The sequence below is a fragment of the Acromyrmex echinatior genome, chromosome 3, assembly GCF_024713525.1.
Source record: "Acromyrmex echinatior isolate Ae372 chromosome 3, ASM2471352v2, whole genome shotgun sequence".
Taxonomy (NCBI): Eukaryota; Metazoa; Arthropoda; class Insecta; order Hymenoptera; family Formicidae; genus Acromyrmex; species Acromyrmex echinatior.
This window is the reverse complement of record NC_141854.1, coordinates 9,686,263-9,709,157: the sequence shown is the minus strand read 5'-3', so window position 1 is coordinate 9,709,157 and position 22,895 is coordinate 9,686,263. Positions and strand designations below refer to the sequence as shown.

Genomic DNA, 22,895 nt, shown 5'->3' with positions numbered 1-22,895 from the left:
GTCAATGAGGCGATACTTTTTACGCCCCTGCCCATATCGCTTTGCTGATATTGATTTGTTATTGTTGATATTGATTTGTTGATTTTTTGATGCTTGATGCGTCAAAATACTCTTTTTAACGGCCACGACCTGCGACTTTTCTTTATTGATTCAATTGGTCCCAGGATCCTTATTCTCGAAAAGTATCGCATACGAAAAACTAGGGAAATACTATAGTGTGCGTTACATATACTAGATGTATTCCGAATCGAGTTAGTTTAGATTATTCTTTTTCCTAAATGTTTGTAGCCCCGTAACTAAACCGAGAAGTATTCCAAACCCGACGGCTGCCAATGTATTGTAATATATGTTCATACATATAAAATGTTTTCCCAAGTTGCAGCTCACAGTTCAAGCTCGTGAAATAATTAAAAAAAAAAATAAATAAAAGCAAGCTCGTGAGCTGCAACTCGGGAAAAAATTTTATATGTAGTCAGAAATCGACATCGAATCGACGTTTCGCGATATTTTTCAAGAATAAAGGCCCATGGCGACAGGAGTCAATGTTGCGAGCAACAAGATAATTACACACGCATTATTTACGCTGTTTACTCGCAACGCCTAGGCGAGCAGAGGGCAGAAATCTTAAGTTATAGTCTATTCATTTGTATATTGATTTGACCGCGACGCAGGTTGAACATTTGAGCTAGTCATCAAATTTGTCTGAATTATGACCACACAGCAAATAATATAATCGGACGCGTTAATTTACATTAAGAAAACAGAAACGGGCCTTAAATTTATATTTAATATCATGAAATGTTACTAAAAATTACTTGAATTAATTTGCTTGACGTTATTTTACTTACGTACCAAATTTACTTCTCGCGGATCGAGTAAGATTCATCATACAAACTTGATTCACGTAAAATTAATCTCTACATCTATTTTACGAAAATAAATGTAATTAAAATAAAATTGGAGCAAAAACTATTGCCGCAACACAATCGATTCAATAATGATACGAAAACTTTCTTCGGATAAATAAGATCCATAGGTTAATTCTAACTGAACTGTGTTTTATGCGTGATACGCAAGAATGTATTGCAAAGAATAATGATTAATAATTACGCCGCAATTAATTTCTTCTTCATACTGGTTACGAAATTTTCTGGGATCGCATAAAATTTTTGTTGATCTAAAATATTCTAGAATATTTTTAATGGTCATTTATTTGTTTTCTGTTTTAACACTAAACATTCTATTAATCCTTTAATACACACAATTGGATCATTTGTATATCCTCAGCGGTTTTTTTCTTAAAATATTAAAAACATTTGGCTAAATAATAATCTTTGTTCTTTTTCTAAAAAAAACAAAATTTGATATCTAGAGAACAAATTTTGTGCGTTGCTGACTCCTGTTCTTGCCTATCGTCCGATGAGAACGTTTTATTCCACCTTAGGACGCAAAAGACCCTCGTATATAGAATATAACCTTTTTGCAGCTAAAAAATTTTTTTATTCTGAACTGATTCTTGTTTATATTGCGAAAATTTCACGAATTTTTAAAAAAATGAAGAATGATATGGTTTACGTTGATCATTATAAATAATATTTTAAAAAATGTAGTAAATATAAGATTTCATAATATTCAAATAAAAATTCAGAAATATTTTTCCATTTTATTGTAACCTTTTTTGTAACGCAATATCAATGATGCATTATTTAAAATTTAAATGCAATAAACGTTTTTACCCGTTTATGTACTATAAAAAAATGTCATTTTCGGCACAATAACTAAATTTTTTGGACAGCCCACACTTGAACTATTTTTTCTTTTGTAATTTGGAATGTTAACTTTAAGATATTGAAACATATTTTTCCTTTAAGCATTTTTATTTCAGAGTTTTATATTTTTATATAGAAAAAGAGCATTTTTCTCATTTTATCGATTATAATTGGATATAATATTTATATACAATTTTTATAAATATATACAACTTTACAAATATTTTCTAAAGATATCGAAGTATACGTAAGAATCACGTAATAATTTTTACATACTTATTAAAGTAATGAAAATTAACAGGAAGACCAACGGTGTATGATAAAGGTGCCAAAAACTATCGTATATATTAAGAGTTATATTAATAATAAAATTAATATTAAATATTAATAATTATTAGTAGTAAATGTAATTCTTGCTAGATCTGCTTTTGCGTTTTGCAATTGCAAGACTAAATAAGAGTAAATAAAAAGATTAAACAATTATTCTGGCTTCTTATTTTCCATTACATCTAATTACTGTAAGTATAATATTAATATATGTACTTCATCTCGATTGATTTATAAATAAGCAATTAGTTTCTCTTGTTTCTCACGCGCGCGCTTGAAATAGTTGGAGAACGAATTTACATGTAGTATCGTTACATTACAAATAATAATTTGAAATTCCTATTTTTGTCAGGTTCAACAATCAATATGATCACCGTTATACGTGTTATCGTGCAAGTAAAATGTTTACGATCAACGCGACGAATTTGTCAGCGCGCGTTATATCGAATAAGCGAGAATCACGAACAATCGACGCGATCGATGGATCGATTTGATCAAGGGACCGACGCGATCGATACAAAGTAGCAATATAGTGGTGCCCCCTATGCAGTAACCACATTTATCGCATTAGGCCCCAGAATCATGTGTTTCCTCAGTATGTTGCGGCCTTAGTTTGTGTGCGGTTGTGTCGCGCGAAAGTTACTTGTAGATCGCGAGTCGAATCGATTTGTGACGAGAAATAAAGTGTGTGCGCGCACGTTAAGACGACGAATTCGAGTATAAAATGGCGAGTACGAAATGGCGGAGGATCAATGATCATTGATACGTTGTTACAGTTCACCGTGAGATCGGCTCGTTTATCACTTCGCATTTTCCTTAAGCCACCGAAGCGCCGCGGAGCGGCACGCGACCACAAGCGCGTCTCGCAAGTTCCGTGGGAATCCGGAAAAAAACACGAGAAATTCCTTTTTTTTTTCCTATCTTCCCGTTCTATCTCCTTTTCCCCTCGTCCTGCTCGCGCCAGTTCGGAGACCCTATCGTATCGTCTACTTTACGCGCCCCTCGAATTGTGGCATCTGTGTGATGTGGTTTCCCGTCATCCGGTTTTCGCTCCATTTGGCGCCTCTTGTCGCGTGAATATTTGATTTGTTCAATCCCTCGAATTTAAGCTATTCCCTTAAGGGGAACTAGTGCTGTCCAGTAATTCCTCGGCTTTTCGACGGGAATCCTCTTGTCAAGATTCTCTTGGGAATTGGGGATGTTGAGATAGTCATCTCTCCGCCCGCCATATTCATCCAAGCGGTATTGAATTACCATGCTGGACACAGCCACGAGTAACAGGTAATATCGCGTGCAAATCTCTACTTGTTATCTCTCTCGTTACGTTTGCTTTCTCTCTGTCTCTCTCTCTCTTTCTCGTGTTGCACGCGCGTTCCTCTTACTGTGCCTTCTCTTTCTCGTCGGATCACGACCAGTCCCAAACGATATGCAGAGAATAGCCGGAGAATACAGCTGCGTATTCGACAAATAAAAGAGTTGTTCCGCACACAAAAGCGCGAGAGACGGCCGCCGATTGGACGAATGCCAGTCGCCGATATGCAGAGATTCTTGAGAGAAATATTCCCTCGTACATCATTCGGCATGCTCTTTGCCGATGGACGACGTCGTGATCCCATACGAGATTACAAGATTACGCTATGGCACAGATTTTTGCACGCATCTGAAGTTTGCCTTTCGTTGAGCTGGTAGAATTCTCGCGATAGACGAGTTTTTCGACCCGCTTCGGACGACTCGGGTGAAACGATAAATGCGCGAACCGTTCCTATTTCAATATCGAAAATACGTATTCGACTTATCTTATCTCGCGTGAGATTCTTTTAATTGGAACCAATGGGGGAAGAAACGGGAAATAAACACCAAAATCTTCCGCGAGAATGTTTGTGGAGCTTCGGCTACTTAGCGCTATTTAGCGGCCAAGAACGCGACGTTCGCTTCTGGCGTAATACCGCCTGGTATTACTATTAAGACACAAATATTATAACTCGCGACACTTTATCGCGAGTTATAATATTCATATTTAGCGTTGAATGAGCGCGCCGCGCGCGCTAGAGTTATATTTGCTTATTTTATGCGTGGTTTACAATGGCAGTAGCAGTGGATGAGGTTGTAACAAATTGAACACAGTTGAATGTGAGAGAAATAATCGACTGTGATTGGTCAATTTCTTACTCTTACAGCCTCATCCATTACTGATATTACTTACACTATTAATTACACTTGTACGTGCTTCCGTAAGGTTACGATAGTATTATAAAAATTTACGTGCCGAGAACTTTAATTCGAGAAGTTTAATCGCATGAATATTTGAGAACAGCTGAAGGACTACCTTGTAAAATTTGTTTTATATCAGAAATTATTTTATTTCATTTATACACGAACTGAATAACGTCATATCATTCTAAACTCGTAAAAAGAATGCGGTAGATCGCACGTGTCAACATGCAGGCTACCGCGTGACATTGATATTGACAAAAAAAAAACGCGTTTGAAAAAACTCATCTCGACATAAGAGAATAAAAATAGTACTAATTATTTAAATGATAAGGAAAAACTGAGGAAACGATATTACTTTTTTTTTTTACTTGCTGTACATAGTACATTCAGCAATAAGCATTTAATTTTAATAACATGATTTTTACGTGCTATTTACGTGCTATTTACAATTTTAAAAAAGTTAAGTTGCTTCTCCAATTTTTTAGCGCTTAAATAACTAGCAGTATTTTTATTCTCTTTTTGATCAAAGACGAATAAATTAATGCCAATCATCTGCATTAGATAATAAACTTAGGATCATTTATTGTATATGTATATGTGTGCATATAAATGATTTTGCATTTATAATGCAGATGATTTGTTTCTATTTATCACAAACAAAAGTATAAGCAAAAAATTATCTTATATTTTTATTTCAACTTATCGTATGTTAGTTTTATTTTTAACAATGTTTCAAGCGTGTTTTCTCCCATTTTCATTTTTTCGTCGAAATATCTGCTGAAATTCTTGTTTTAATTGGCAGACCCTTCATTTGTTCCTGTTGCACCTCTCGTTGGTTTTTGTAACAGATACAGTAGGTGCAAAAAGTAGGTATTCGTACAAGGAAAAATATTCTTTAAAAATTTATTTTTAAACATTATCCAGCGAGAAATAAAATCAAATTGATGTTGAATAGGTATCGATACGATAATTTCGACAACAACTCGATGTCTAATTGACAATTATTTGACTAGCTGGGAATAATTAAATTTATTCATAAAGAATAAAATAGACTGTCGTTTGTTTATGTTAGAACAGAACGTATTTATTGTATAAAATTGCTAATTAATATTTATTTTTTCTATAAGACTTTCATAAAAATTTTCTTTATACGAATACTTCTTGCACACACTGTACAGTGATCCAAGGAATTAAAATTGGAATTTATTCGAAAAGGAGAAGTATCGAGAGGCGCGTACATGATTAACCATCTGTCCTTTGTCCACTGTTTGCCAAAAGCCTGCTTTATAACAGTGTGTATTTACGTATTGAAGATACGGTGACAGAAAGATAATCATTTATTTACTCACGGGCCACGGTTAAACGAAAACCAGTAAATTTTATATATAATTATATGTATATATATATATATATATATATATATATATATATATAATCAAGAATCCATCTTTATTAAAAAATCAATCTTTAAATTTAAACGTTAGCAATTAACTAAACACTTTCATTCTCTAAACATTCAAGTTAAATGTTAACAGGACAACTTTTGCATATCAAACACTTTTCCGTTAATATTTTACATAGGATAAAGTATCCATTTCTCGCGAAAATATTTATGTTTCTGAAACAGCACATTGATGATTGTTGATTATTTAAAGATGAAAGATTATGCTTGTGTTCTCGAGGAATAATCATAATTCCAACGTATAATATAATTAGAAGCACATCACCGTAACGAGATATTAATTGTTTGCTATCATAAATTTTCGTTATATCATTTTAGGTCGTCATATCACCACAGCTACCTTATTTAATATTACAACCTACGGCAATACTAAAACGAGTTTGAAAGCGGATTTTATTCCGTCAGTTTCAACTTCAAATAGACGGATTGAACTCTACTTCGAAGTTCGCTTAACCCTATTGTTCATTAATATTGAATCAGCCAGCTATGTTGATATAACGACCGTACGTCCAATACAATAAGCTCAGTTCAAAGTTTGTCGCGTGGCACACCGGAGGTACATTACTCGTGCTTAATATTCTGTTAGCGGGATTGCAGCTGAGATCATAAGGGAGCAGAATAGAAGCTGTTCCATTACGTGATTGATACTCGATGCTGAAGCTTATGGCAAATAATCCAGGCCATCTGTTTAAATATTACATATGTATTAGAAATCAGCGTTCTGTCCATTGAATGATACTTAGTTACTCAATCCAATAAATTAATCACTTTCCAGACAGAAAATTGCGTGACGTATATACGAAAATGTAGAACGCTTAAATACATAAATTTTATTTTAACGTTTGTACATATTTTTCATTCTGTCATCTTTGCACAAAACTTCTTACAACTGTATTTACATATACTATTTGTCTCGAAAGTCAAACAGTTTTTTTTTTTAATTCATACCATGACTTTTTTTTTCCTTTCAAAGTATGAAATGTATATAAACAGCTTGAATAGCAAGAATGATATAAAAACGGTCTAAAGGAAGACTTATATACGTAGTTGCCGTGAGTAAAATATCCAAATGAGAATAATAGCGAGGAATATGACCGTTTTTGAATACACCGTTCCCTCGGCACACGATTTCGTTCACGTGATACATTCCGTACCGAAGCAAATCTCGCAAATTGTTTATTGTATACTTTAAAATTATTGTAATACGCACGAAGAGGAATTTGTTTCCCTCGTTTGCTTTTCGTGGTATAGATACCGTTAAACTCTATATATCCGCGGGCGAATTTGCTGATTAATGATGATCGATTTTCATTCGACTCAGAACCACATACACAACACATACATACCACAATGTACATACACGTTAATTATATCGGTCCTTCCCTGTGAGATAATCTCTTTTCACAAAGAGAAAGATCAAAGGTGAGAATACTAGAGGAAATATCATGGAACTTTATTAACGGTTTTATACGTTTCTCTCTCTCTTTCACCGCAAACACGGCAACCATCGCGACGATAGTACCATCACCAGTGAGATGATGTGATCGTGCATAAATTCTTTCATGTGCGTTAAACTCCTGTGGGTACGATCAAAGCGATGCTGCAAGCGATGCTTTGAAGCGTCTTTTAATTGATAAATTTGTAAAATTCTTTCTTTTAATTGGCCTATCAAGTTCTTCAAAGCATTGCAGCGGGGCTAGTCTATGTGAAATGAAGTTGCAAAGGAATTACAAAACAGGGAAATGTCGAATCGCCCCTTTGACGATATGTACACCCTGCAAATAGCAAACAAAAAATAAACTTATTAATCCTTTATACGATAAACGTATTGTCGAGTATTGTTTCTTCGTTATTGTTAGCTCATTAATCGTCTCATTGCGATTATAAACGTATGTCTGTATCTTATTTTCAATTTCTCTACTACTTAACGCGAGCATGTAAATAAATTCTATCGTATAATTCTATCACTAATATTCTCACGTCCTGTGTTTTTATCAGTTCCTATTATTCAATAAATTTTCTCGCGCGTTCAAATTATCCAGCTAACGCGAATCATTCTGATAAAATAAGAGATTTATCCGAACTCGCATATTTTCTTCTTACAACGTTCTTCTGATCACAGTTGCCAGGCGAAATGAAAATTCCGACTTACACTAACAATAAGAATACAGACGCCAGTCAAGGAAATCAGTTTTACTCGCGACGCAGTTCAAAGGTTGTTACGATAAATATTTTCCGCCAGTCACGACATCAGGCAGACAATAGTTTCCTGTTGCATTATTTTCAAAAGCCCATTCTCAGAAGGGGAATGATCAGACATACGAGAATGCCGAAGGGTTGTTTGATCTGATTGTTCACTTTGATCGGCGATCGTTGTCTCATGTTCATGTACGTTCTATTTGCGCACGTGCGTACTAAATTAAACGCCGTTATGACGGTCCCCTCTTGTCAGCGATTTCGGCATGCTACGAATGTGATAGCGTGGAAAACGAGAATCGACAATGAGAAGGGCTCATCCTTTGTAAACTTCGTTATTGAATAGCTTCCGCTTCGTCGCGTCGCGTCGCGTCGCGTCGCGTCGCATCGGATTGCATCCCATCGTCGGAGTTGATTTGGTCAAAATCAAAGTCGATATATAGAAATGTAAAAACGTATGCAAACGAAATTAACATGAATGATGCAATATTCATAAAAATGGCGTTAACTCCGCGGAAATCTGTGTCTACAGCATTTTCACTACGTTACATGAATGCGCGAGAGAGAGAAAGATAAAGGGAGAGATATCAAGTCTATACATAGATAATATGATTGTACAGTCGAAATCGACATTTCACAAATATACAAAATAATATCATATCCAGATCGAAGCAAACCACGCGTTCACTCAAGCCGAGCTCTCAAAACTTTGTAAAAATATATAATATAATTCAGTCAAGTATTCTATACGATTTTTATTAACGTTATTAACACTTCATGCGACAGTTTATAGCTAAAAATCTCTTAAGTAAATTTAAATAAACATTTCAGTTAAGGAACATTATTTAAATTTTTTTTTAACATAAAGGTAAATGTACAAACAAAGATTTATTCAATTCAAATATGAATATGTGCAGCGTAAATATGTGAAAAATTATTTTATTGATTAAATATTAACAATGTTTAGATTTAAGATCATGAGACGATTTTTGAATCACGAAGAAATTGGTGCAACTTCCAAGATTTTATTATAAATAAAATTCGACATAACAATGTAACAATCACTTTGTACATACATACACAATATAATACATCGTGCGAAGTCGAAAACGCGCAACCGATCAATCTCACAAGCGTGACGCATGGCCGAGAAAAAGAAACGTGCTTTCTAATTAATCAATCAAGTTAAATGGTTAATGGCCATAATTAGCGGTATACGTAACTCGAACGTTTAAATTACCCAATTAACGTGTGTTATTCCCATCCAGCCACCAAAAAGGTACGGAATCCACTAGTGTGCTTTTGAGTCGAATTACACTAGCTTGTGTAAATTAAATCTTTTAGATATCCTTTTTATCTCGTATTCTCAATATACAATTACAATTAAAGTGAAATCACGGGTCTCTTCAGTATTATATCGTAATTGAGTGATCACAGTAGCGCAATTAGTTTAAAACATTTCATTACATAAGATTTGACAAATTCAATAGATTACGTAGATTAAAACTGCAGATGTGTAACTGTCTCCGTCTTTTTATAAATCAAAACGACATATCAGATCTCGCGGGAACGATAAGATCACACGAATGCCAAAAATTTTATGTACTTAATCTTTTCGAAAAAAACGAATAAGCTGCTAAAAAGAATTATAAGATGTTTATTATCTGAAAACAGTTTGGAAAACTTGGAAAATCTTCAAGAGATTTCTATTTTTTTATCCTTCAAAAAGTTCAAAGAATTTTATCGGTAGAAAATATCAAAATATCATAGAAAATTTTGAAATTTTTCTTTTAAATTTAAATCCAGTGTTTTTTCTGAAAATATCATTTTGTCAATCATTTTTTTCTTGGTAATGCTAAATGTCGATAATCGGTTAGCAATAAATATGGCATACACATTTGCATATATTCACGTACATTTTTATAAAAAAAATTAAATGACTCGCTATAGCTTGTAAAAAATTGTATTTTTACATTTTATACGATTTGTAAGTTCAAAGCTGCCGCCATGCGTAATCGTAAGGGCGGTTGAGTAATGACTGACGAGTTAATAATGCCATATAAGCAAACATTAAGTAACGAGTGCCACTCACCCACTTGACGACATGTATTCACGTGAGTGTGATTACGAATATGGTTGTCCCGGCTGATCATAATGTTCCTTTCATTCAGGCCACGATTAGAGTTGCAGATGTGTTTAACTCTTTCCGTCTCTCTGCAAATCAGAGCGACCAGATGTAGAATACATATAGATTAATTCTGTTATTCGATTTTATATAATTAATAGGTAGAATGAAATAAAATAAAGATTATGTTGTAGAAGAAATCCATCGGTATACAATCAATTAAATTGTTAGTTTCTTTTTTATAATAATTTTATTTTTACGAACTGTATATATATTTTAAAAGTTTGTATATGCTAATAAAGAATAATTCTTCGGATTTCTTCTACAATACAATCTTTATTTTCATTCTGATGCACTCACAAATCCCTAAAAAAAAATAGCTAGATAAAAATAAACCTTGATGTAGAAAAAAAAACTCGTTTTGCGTTTAACGCATTCTCATGTGTAATAACGCGAGTGCCATTGTAATGTATCAAGTCGAAGAAATATTGATCAGAAATACTAAGCACCAATACAGTAGCTATTCACGTAGCGCGCAACGTACGATATCGTTTAACAATGTCAAAATTTTATGTTTTTCTTTCCTTTTTTCTGTAGCACATTGAAAATGTTTCACTACTGATATACTTTTTTAACACTTTACACCGCCTAGAGATGAAGATATATTTGTCCATTCCACATACGTACGCTACGTTCGATGAATACATTTCGTCTTCAAAGCTGTCGTCCGCTTTTGTAATGCATAATCCAAGCATTCCGACGTGCGTATATAATATTAAAGAAAGGAAAGAAAAATGTAAACTTCCACGAATTCTTTCGGCTATCCATGTAAATTTGCGAATCTAAATTTCTTTCTATATGTATCGCGCGCATGAATATCAATGAAGCATATTTAACAAATTAATAATCTTATAATTACAAAAAATATATTATAGATCACGCGTGATTTAAGTTGATATTTTAATTAGTAACAGTTGATGTAAATGTTTGTCGAACGTGTCCACTCATCGTAATGAAAAACTAAAGTATTGTTTGTGATTAAGCTCGCGATATTGTGGCGATATTATATCATTTATCCCTCCCAACGCAAATGTTTATGTAATATTAACTCAAATATGTTGGAAAACGGAGTATATTTGCTGAATTTTTTCGAAAGTAAAACGTCCATATAAGCGAAGGCTTGTAAACATTTCGACTCTGGACTTAACATTATTTGATAAGTGCACTCCAATTATTTGCGACGTATGAATATATAATTTACGCAGTTATAACAAGTAAAACGTCTAGATAAGCCTTCGCTTACTATAAGTCGCAAATAATTGGAGTGCACAACCATGCTTGCTCTGCTCTGATGTATGCTCGAATTCATTCATACATTGAGCGTTGCATGCTGCATATACATGATTTTTATATTTATTATGGATTACTTCATAGCTTATTCCCTTGCATGCACTAATCAAAAGAAATAATTGCTAATTTCATAGTTATTTATCAAACTATATGCATCAAAGCAAGCATAGCAGCGTGCATGTGTACATTCATACATGCATGCTTATCATTCAAGAAATCGAGCAGCGTGTGATTTCATCTTAAATACATTCCAATTGTTTGAGAATTACATCTTATAGCCTTATGAATATGTAATTTATGCACTAATCGCGAAAACTCATTTAGATATTGTGTTTATCGATTTCTCCTTGGAATCACAAAACTATTTAAATTAATTTATTTAAATTTTCTATCATTACAGTACCGTTAATATCATTACATATTATAATGAACATGTCATGTCTAGTTATATGATATTTACAATATGTATGGTTATTATAATTTATTTCATTTGAAATAGACACATTCATAAGAGAGACACAAATGATATTATACATATTATATGTAATATCATTTGTGTCTATGAATGTCTACTTTAAACGAAATCAATTATAACGATACGTACCTATTACAAATATAACTAAATCAATGACATGAATTATAGGATGTCAAATAGCCAATAATAATCGCAAATTTGTCGCGTAAAATTATTTATATATCTCAATGATAATTACATAAATTTAGATGTTCAAACCTATTTTCTTTACATGTTTCGGCTTGATTGATCCCTCATCAGAAATTCCAAAATTAATTTAAAAAAATTTTTTTAAATTACATTGTGAATTCTCAACATAGAACGTTTTTTTGCAAGTTGTTTCCAGAATATTATATCACATTATTATTGTATTAATAAAATATAACTAAACATAATGACATATGTTTGTTAACATGCAAAAATATTAATGATACTATAATGATAGAAAATTTAAATAAATTCTCTTTGTGAAATGTCTTTTGTTTCTAAGAAATTCGAAAACAATAATGAAATGTCTGTTTCTTTCACGTCTTTTAAAGAAAAAATGAAAGCAAGTTAATGTAACAACTTCTCTTTGTATATTTCTACTGACAAAAAGATTTTCTAAAGAAAGTAATAATTCCATAAAGTTTAACATTCTTCTGTGCACAATTCTCATTAATTCAGTAGTCACGTAGGATGATATCCCGAGAAACTAAAGCCTCTCTTCTATTTTCTTTATTTATTGAAATAAGATATTTTGTATGTTCTTTAATTACATCAGATTTACTCCCCTCGGTTCTGTTATTTCAAAATTGCTTTCTCAACAATCTCTCTGCTATACTTCAGCAAAATCTCTCCTTTTACCCTTGTCATTCAAACGCACCTTCCACATTTTTCTACATTTTTCTTTCCTGTATTTCATGTGCACCCTCTCTCGTTTGATTAAATACAAAGATGGATAAACTTAAATGAAGAGATACTTCATGTAACCTACACTTGAAGGAAAAAAATGATTGATCAGCACAGCTCCATCGCTCAGGAGATTCTCTGAGAATCTGTACTTCATATTTTGTTTATTTTTATTTTTTTAAGAAAATTTTTAGTATCTTTATATAAATATATCAAATACTAAATAATCTATTTTCAATCAATTTAATATGACTGTATAATAAATGTTTTTGAAATAAGAGTCACTTGAATTCGCATATTAACCGAGATGCTTTTGAAAATCATTAAATAAACTTCCCAACATTATTAATTATGATTGCGTCTTCAAAAAATTTCAAATAAAATTTTTATGACTGCTTTTGAAACATATTACATATTCATAAATCAATAACTGAGCTTACTTATGTAATGAGCTGAATTATGTTATTGGACCTTTTTATGCTTTATGTTGATTTGTAATTTATAATTTTAAGTTTCTAAATTATAGTTTAGATTCTTTCGCGCCATGTGCTAATAAAAACAACGGATTTCTTCTATATAGTCCTTTCATTCTACCAATTTATTACAAAAGTAACAATTATTCAATTTTAGCAACGTCTTATCCTTGTATCTCTCACATGTATACATTATTTGTCAAAAATATAGACAGATTTAATATTGATAATTTCTTTATTCGCATACTAAGTTTTAAAAAAATTCTTGGTATTTTCCATACTTTTCCACATTCGTCTAAGAATATTGAATGTATGTGTATGCCTTATTAGTAAATATTTTCTCTTCTGATTTACATAATAATTACATAATTATCCACCGCCCATCCGTAAGATAATACAAAACGCGCCATGAGAAAATATAAAACGCCATAAGATACGGCCATTTTTTTAGAAGTATGTTTTTCCATCGTGGGTGTTGCGCATTTTCATTGATTGTTTATAGCCACCGCAATCGATATTGCATATGACACGTAGGTCACGAGCAGTTACTTTACGGATGTGAAAGGCATTTTCGCGTGCGCAACTTTTAAATTCTCGTTGTTTGACTTAGAATTTTGCTACTGATATTTTCTGAATTCTATCATAAAGTAAAACATCCATTTTTTAGTAATAAAAGTGATAAAAAGTAATAATTCAATCCAATGTTAATCACGGTGGCTCTGTGTATTTTTTTTTACGAAAGTATAAAATGGAAATAATTACTAACTTATTATACAATCGTTATTTGTATATATAAGTTTAAATTAAAATATTGCATCTTAAAATAATATATAATTCAGATTGTTGAAAGTTATCTTTCAAAAATCACGTTATACACAGTTTGTCTCGTAAGATACTGCTATCTACCCATAGCGTTCTGTTTGAAATGCAAAGATGAATGGATGTTTCATTTCTCTGTTTGAATAAAAACATATGGCATTGGATGCTAATCAAGACAAAAAGACAGTCAGAAATAAGATGCGTACATGGAAACGGAAAAAAACAATCATAAAATGAATGTTTAGTGCAAAAATGAAAATAAGAGGAATAATCTCCAATGGTCTTGATCTTAACAAATGTTATCCAGGACATGATCCTGAATTCAAGAGATTTTAGCCATCGCGCGTCGACCGGACACCTTGCGTAATGTCGACAACTTTCAACCCTTATAACTCGAAAAGTACTTAATGAACAACTTTATCACAGTGTTGAAAAGCTCTTGACACCAGCTAATAGATTCTGGAATCGAAAGTAGAGTTCTATTTAAAAAAATCGATATGACTTTAACCTGTTCTTGGCAACGCCACCCAAAATCAAACTGATAAGATCACTAAATAGATCTTTTCGAACCCTAAAACTTTTATATTTAACGTTTTTCTCGACAACACTTTTCTGAAGAATTATTTGGTCGTCCCGGAATTTTTTAGACACTCTGTATAATAATATCAATAATATTAGGTCATTTAAAAAGTATCCGCGGTTTTTTGTTCAATTTTTGAATGAAAAAAACCGCGGATACTTTTTAAATGACCCAATATAATCATACATTATTGTAATAAGCTAAAATAAGCTAAAATAAGCAAGTATTTTGATATAATTATAATTATAATTATAATTATAATAGAAGAGACTGTTAAATCTTAACGATTTACAATACAATTACTGACAAATAGCTCCTTGAAAAGTTTATTTTTGAGTTTTTCAATTTATTCAATGTTGTTTATGACGCGTGTAAGATTACAATAGAAATGAAAAATGAGGAAAACACAAGGGATCGTTTTTCGATCGCCTTGTTAGTCTGGAGATCCAATTATTCGATCCGGCAAGCGAATAAGAGGGGTCTCTACACAATACGCAGAGAGCAGCTCGTGCAATGCCGCCTCGGGAGAGCTAGTCGGGTGAGCATGACGAAAATAACTCCGGCAGAATATTACGGCACTTTGCAGTGGAGAGAGACCGTTGGTAAGAAAGAGAGCGAAAGAGAGAAGAGGGGGAGAGAAAACAGTGCGAGTGGAAGGGAAGAACGCACGAAGAGGCTCGTGGGGAGGACTCGTGAACGAGATACTCGAGATCTTGAGAGTACTCGAGATCGTATACATTCAGTCCAGACACATGCATGCGATTTGTTAATTTTTCGGAATATACCGCGCAAAATCCATTGAGGATATTCAGAGATGTTTGATTGAGAAAATATGTGTGCGATGCACGTATAAAAAAAATATTTAAATTAATATGAAATTTAAATATACATACATATGTATATATATTTAAATTATACAAAATACCCTGTATATACATATATCATTACAAGTTAATTATATATGATCAGTGTAAAATAAGTTTACTAAAATTATTTTTAGTTTCCTTTTTAAAATCCATAAAGTGATAATAAGTATTCTTATTAAATATTGAACGAAAAATTCTTATGAATAATATTATACAAGATTAGAAATTTGTGTGTGCAGTAATAAATGACAGTGACAACGAATTAAAATGTAAAATTAAAATAAAGAAAACGATAATAAAGCAAAAAGAAAAAGAAATAGCAAAGTATTATTGATATTATAAAATGTATTACGTACGTTACATAAAATTCTATGCACACGCACAAAAATTATCTTGAATTCTATTTTTGTTCTACTTTATTCTAGCATAGTTGAATATTTAATTGACGAATCTCTTATCCAGTAATATTTAACAATATTAAACAGCACGTGCAGAGGAAAATAAAAAAGGGAGAAAAAAGAGACACAAAAATTAGTCATAAAGTAACGGAAATGGAAAGAAAGGGAGAAAAGAGACTACCATGTATTTTGACTGACTGTATGACAAACCTTGATTGATAGCCAGTCTTTTCTCAGTCCGTAATGCGTTCGGCCATGCAACCAATGAGTGGCTGTCCGCTCTCGGTTGATACGTGTCTTGAAATCCCTTCTCAATCACGATGCATTCGTACGACATATACAGTGTGTGTGCTTCATTGACGGCGGTAAAACTGGTCCACCGTTTGTTCGGCATAAAACTCCGTTAAAACCAGTTTTCCGGGCAGCAGACGAGTCCAAGGTTCGCACCAAGCACTCTCGCTGCGAATCGCACCGTCGCACTTTTTTCTCACCGGAAAACACACAGAGATGCTTTACGAAGCATTTCTTTGATCGTGCGAATGCATAAACGGATGCCACATTTGTTACACTTGTTAGAAACGTGACGGATATAAAGAAATGAATAATTTAACTTGATTTATCTCGGAGCACGTCTTAGGATGACCGTGTCTCAAAATCGACTATAGATTTCGGCACTTTTCAGTCGCCGGGATTTTCTAGACCCTTGTCACTCGTTTTCCCGAATCTTCTCACAAAAATATTTTTGTCATTATTTACTTGCTGTTACCTTCGTTCTTATGATTCTGACAATTTAAAATTTTTCGATTTAGCAATTTTAAATACATTTGCGAATTTTAAAGTAATTACAATACATTTTAGAGCCGTTTAACTATTTAATATATAATATTGTGAATGCGTTATACACTTGTCTCATTTTACGTGAGCGATACGAAGAAACGATAAAAAAAAACTGTTGAATTTAAACATTATATTTTTTCGTCTCGTAACGGAGCGAAGTGTGTATATGCTCGAGAATCCGTGTGTACATTTCCAAGGACTTTTCACGCGTTTGGCAGACAAAATCGTGGCAATATAATCGTCACAATATTTAGTACAGGAAACATAAGCTGTTTATAATCCATTCTTATTTCAAGATTGTATTAAATAATGTTTTAAAATGCTAATGTAGCCTTCTGGTTCGACATTTTAAGACTGTACTTAAGACAGTCTTGAATATGAATGACTATGAATACCATTCATAGAGCTAGTTTGTATTACACACACAATATTTTCAATAGAGAAACTCCGTATCGTGTTAATAACATTTATCGATACGGAATTTTCTAATATATAATAATTATCGCAAGCATTTTTTTAACTATTTCAATGAACAAAGATGTCAATGAACATTATTTTTATATTTAATCGCATTAAAAATACGGCTGATTGTCTCGCATCTTTATTATTGAGCCGACTAGTTCCTAATACAAGATTACATGAAAATAAAGTTTAATTTTTGCTAATGAAGACGACCATGCTACACGGAGAGAATTTTTTCTTAGAGTTCACCCTGAAAATATGACGTGGGATAACATTTGCATTTCGACGAATTTTAATGTAAATCTCTCATTCGTTAATAAATTTAATTAATTTTACTGAAGAGCAGGGTAAAAGTCTAAAGTATTGTATTGTAATAACTATCATATTTTTAAGGTAAATTTAAAAAAAAATTCCGTCTACGATTGAATGAAATACAAGATGTTTTTCGTGCGTAAAAAACTGACGCAAAAACTAAAATACGTGTGCAGAAAAAAAGAGACGATCGTTCAAATTGCGAAATCGGAGCACATACTTCGATGTCACATTCGACATTTGGCAGTGATAGGGTACGCTTTGCGATCGGCACAAGTGGGTGTCCCTAAATTCCAAATGCACCCACGCTCGTACACGCGTTTACCTTTCACATGCGATCCGACTCCTCATATTACTCCAGTAGAGACCCGTTATTGCCAGCAGCCAGCATGTCTGCTAGCATAACGAGCGAAATTTGAGCACTTGCGAAATCGACTGAACCATTAAATAGAGAGGAAAAGTAAATAGAAGTTACTGTAAATAATTAATAACGCGTTGGATTAATCAAAAAAAAGTTTAAAGTAGAAATATACGTAAATTACAAAAGACTATGATGTATTTTCGTTATATTTATGAATTATGTATGAAATTCCATATATAATTACACCGTGCGACAACATTTTTCACACATGAAAAAAATCAAATTCGCGGAAGAGATGAAACCAGTACCAGCGTGCGATATTTTGTTTAGCGAACTGCATTTGCGTTTTTTTTTTTGTGCACATTTGAGTCGCACTTGAAACCGTTAATAATCACTGATTACAGCCATGTCGCCGGATCGCCGTTAATCGCGCTGTTTTGATCTGTCACGCAGCGGCAGCGGTGCGAAAATATCTCGGTACTTTTACTCTTATTCGCCCGCGCGTGTTATGACGTTACGTATTTGCCACACATTCTCACATTTGAATTTACAATCCACTCGCTCGAGTGCGAATCTATTCGTTGTCGAGTTCAGCGATTACAATGTTAGGCGAGCATTATGAATATATTACTGAGATCCGTCGGTATTGGCCAGGCCAGGCCGCATGGCAAATTGTTAAAAAGTCCGCTCGATTCGCGGGGATTACGTTGCATCTGGATTACACAAAGATATACTTACTGGTCCTAATGGTAGCTTGTCGACATAGACACGCCTCCGTCAAAGTTGTCGGCGTACAAAGAGAGACTTTCAAGAAAGATTATTCGCATGTCGCTCATTCGTTCCGACGAGTAATTCAACACGAGTCGTGAACAGAAAAGAATTAATAAAAAATTTCGAAAGCGACCAGATATACACACATAATGTTGTCGGCATAATGTTTATCATCTAAATGTAACTAAATACAAAAATTCGAGGAAATAAAAGTACGCTATATTTTGCGTCAGGCGCAAACACACCCGGCCAAATCGTGCCGATGCGATCACTTTCGTGAATGTACTTTGTTACATCTCCCCATCGGCGTTAAAATAAGTATCGGGGTAAGAAACGTCGCAAAAAAAAAAGGATAGAGGGAGAAAATTATGAACGAGGAGGAGACGATGGTGGAGGCGGCGGTGGCGGAGAAAGAAAAAAAAAATGAGGAAGAAAACAGAGAAGAAGAAGAAGAAGAAGAAGAAGAGTTGCTAACCGGCTGGTCGCAACGAACCTGAAGTAAACCAAACCTACCGGTCCTACCGCTCGCTACCACTACTACCTATTACCTGTAACCAGTCTATATCTGGACTCCAGCTTCATCTTTATCTCTTTTATCCGATGTACCGTGTGTGCCAGAATAGTGGAATCCCCTGCGTTCTCACTGCATCTTCGACTGACGTAGCAGTTACACGGCTAAGAAGCGATTCTTTCCATGAAAATCTTTTATTATTAATTTTTGTTACTGATCTACACATATAGAACGTATTTCATTTCAATTTTTTATTTTATTTTGTATCAATGACACGTTGTGCAAATTAATATGAATATTTTTAAATAATTCTTTCATTTTGCTATATTGTATTTTAATTTGCAATGTTTTTAAGGACTAAGTAAATTAACGATGCGATTGAAATGGAACTAAACATTGCACTCTATGCATTATTGCAGATTTAATTGCTGTAAATATTTGTATCTGCAATTATGTCAAGTTGGGTGTTATTTTATATAATTTTGGATCGTCTATGGATCATTTCTTCCGGGACAGAATAAATACATCTGCATATATCGTAAACTAATCTGACAAACAGGTACGGTCACGTCGAATATTTTTTTAAGAATGAATGCCGTGACGGCAACAGCCCGTGACATTACTTGCTAACGTGAATGCAATCATTTAAATTACATGGAGTGTGCGGTAATAGGCGCGTTTGGTGACGATATTTCTCGTTGAAAACTGGAATGATTTTTCCATAATACAATTTAATTAAGGTGCCATATTACTTGGCGTGTTTTAAAGGGTAAAATGTCTCGGAAATTGCGTCTTACTTCAGAATTTTGCTAAATATGATCTAAGTGTGCTGGAATAATTTTCCGTTTGTCCATCTACGCTCTAAAACAGTTTATCGATACCTACACTTTTTTAAATCAATTCGGTTCGAACGTTATTACGTTTACATAATACGGCAATACAATAATGTATGTACTATTATGTACATACATTACATTGAACGTTATGTGTATTAATTTGAGAAGTCGCTAGTGTTCTGGCTTGCGTAATATACGCGATTAGAAATTGATGAGTGTCACCTCAATTATCTTGCCTGATTACATTTACGGTAGCGAGACGACATGTAACGTGATGTTAACTGATGTGACACACTCCAAGCAGAGGTATGTTTAACCCGAGTACTTAAATCAAGCTTACATATTTACGCATCCGTTATTTTCACAATGTCATAATGGATGTGACATCTCAAGTGATCGTAAAATCCCTTAATCCATTGATAATTATCGATCATGAGGTTATTATTGATCACAGGTTATTGTTGAACGCGATAATTGGTGATATGATTTTTTTTTTTTTTTTTTTTTTTTTTTTTTTTTTTTTTTTTTTTTAGAGAATTGACTTTCCCGACAACAAAAATGTGCTCGTGTATTTAATCGATTCAGTTTTTCCTGCGACATTATTTACATTTCGAGGATGAATTTCTCGTATTGGGCGCAGCTTCTTTCTGCTCTCGCGATATGTCATTTATACAAATTATTTATCCAAGAAACTTTGACAATATTATTTATTATCTGCAATACGACTATTAATATGTCAAGCCTTGAAAAGATTGATTTTATATTGATTTTTGTTTTAAAATAATGAAAACAAATTGTTTAATATGTATATATTTTTAAATAATAAAATCATATGTATATTCCAAGATATTCCGTGAAGAAACCGACAATCTTTTAGAATGTATTCTAGAATTTTGTTTTAAGCAAAAAAGTTCATATAAATTATAGATTAATTTGAATTATCAAGACGTCAATATTATAATAGATAAAAATATTAGACATTTATAATTTTGATATGAATATTATTTTCTTAAACTCTCCGTGAACCAAACCAGATGGAATATAATCTATGCTATATTGAATTTCAGTATTGACAGTATTCATTCTATGATCTATGCTATATTGAATTTCAGTATTGGGAGTATACATTCATATGTATACTACATATCCCAGCGAGATATAAACTTTTATAATTTTTTAAAAAGTCAACTGCATGCAAGTTGTTTCATGTTCAGCTGAAGTTACGTCGTTGCCAGTTATATTAAATTAACGTATTTCTGGTATAGTATAAGATATGAAATATCTAACATATAATTTGCTATGTTGATTTTCCATTTTGCAAAAAGTTGATCATATTAATTGTTCGAAATACCTCCATCTTTTACTTGTAAATTGTTGCTCGTTATATCACTTACAGTGAGTGCAAAAAGTATTCGTACAAAGAAAATATGTTTAAAAAAAACCTTATTTTTAAAAAGTAAACGTATCCAGCAAGAAATGACTCATCGAATTAATGTCAAATCGATATCGATACGATATTTATACCAATTTGACGTCTAATTAACGATTATTTCTTGCTGGGTAATTTATTCATGAGTAACAAAGTAGTCTCAAATACAAAATGTACGGTTACTGATTAAATGATAATGGTCACTTCATGTTAAAACGACATTACTACTCAACGTTCATTATTTTGAACTACAATAAAATGAAACTAACTAATTCTTAATGAATCTGCGCCAACTTTCACTTTCCGACAGCCGCTTTTATCCAATTAATTTTTGTTATTTGTTAAAATAGATTATATATTTCCCAAATTATATACACCAAAAAAATAATGTAATAATTACATATATTAATTAATATAATTACTTAAAAAAAAATGAAAATAAAACACATTAAGGTAAATACTAATTTTAGTATAAATATCTGTGTTATACACTGCACTGGACTCTATTATTCGGTTCTAAAAGGATACACAATCGAAAAGAACAGAGAATAGAGAATAGAGATTGATTATGCACATATCTTAAAAATTATAACATATTTAATTTTATTGATCAACTCCCAGTGAATTTAATAACATAGGGCCGTGCACGAATACTGCCAATACAAAATTCAATATAGCGTAGATCGCCTGTTCTTATTCTCTGTTTTCTGTTGCTTTAATTATGCAAAATCCCTCACTGTTAATGAGCCTCTGAACTGTTATTATAGGCACGAGATTTGAAATATAATAATAAAAAGAAATCCTGAGGTGATAAGCTGATCAAGTGTGCATTACTGGCAAGAATTAAATTCTTTATATCTCCATAAGTAATCGGATTGACTTACAGCGTGTAAGAATTATTTTTCTTAGAATAAATTGTACAATATATTCTAAGTTTATTAGTTTCCTGATGAAACATTCTGTATATAGGAGAGAAATAATCATTAATATAAGATAAAAAATTTATCACGATAAAATAAAATTAATTGCTTAGAAGTATAAACTGCCATTTTAGTACATGTATTTTTTGTGATTGTATTCTACTAAATTATCGCAGGAATATCACGAGTTAAATTGCTAGTCAATTTAACTCGTGATATTACTGCAATAGTTTCGTAGCGTTTCAAGACCAAAAAATCATTTCGGCGCGCGTTTCTAGGATCATATAAGTAGTATATAAATTCACATAAAAATCATACAAGCATCAAGATCCGTTTAAGGCTTTGATTCTAGATTATGTTAAACAATCGATGACCCATGATACCTCGTGATGCTCCGGTTTCGAAACCGATATTTTTTCTTTTCTTTGTATAACTTCTTAATAAATGATACAACGCAGTTTACAAATATAGT

The 22,895-nt window shown here is 32.7% G+C and overlaps 2 protein-coding genes across 5 annotated transcripts in view; one reads left to right on the top strand and one right to left on the bottom strand.

Annotated features, from left to right (window-relative positions):
* The window catches only part of LOC105146324 (uncharacterized), a 104,738-nt gene that overhangs the window by 68,537 nt on the left and 13,306 nt on the right, over positions 1-22,895 (bottom strand). The window contains exons 1-2 of one of the 3 annotated variants that reach the window (XM_087404459.1): positions 10,061-15,255; positions 5,780-6,456 (exon numbers count right to left, since the gene is read on the bottom strand). In XM_087404459.1, the coding sequence (XP_087260585.1) occupies positions 6,249-6,456; positions 10,061-10,074 (222 nt within the window). In that variant the 5' untranslated portion in view covers positions 10,075-15,255 and the 3' untranslated portion in view covers positions 5,780-6,248. Of the gene's footprint in view, positions 1-5,779; positions 6,457-10,060; positions 15,256-22,895 lie in introns of those variants that run through there. The other 2 variants (XR_015544543.1, XR_015544539.1) reach the window with 2 other exon arrangements.
* The window catches only part of LOC105146326 (receptor-type guanylate cyclase Gyc76C), a 100,304-nt gene continuing 79,336 nt past the window's right edge, over positions 1,928-22,895 (top strand). For both annotated transcript variants that reach the window (XR_015544537.1, XM_011056497.2), the window contains exon 1: positions 1,928-3,377. The gene's annotated coding sequence lies outside the window, so the exon portion shown is untranslated. The remainder of the gene's footprint in view (positions 3,378-22,895) is intronic.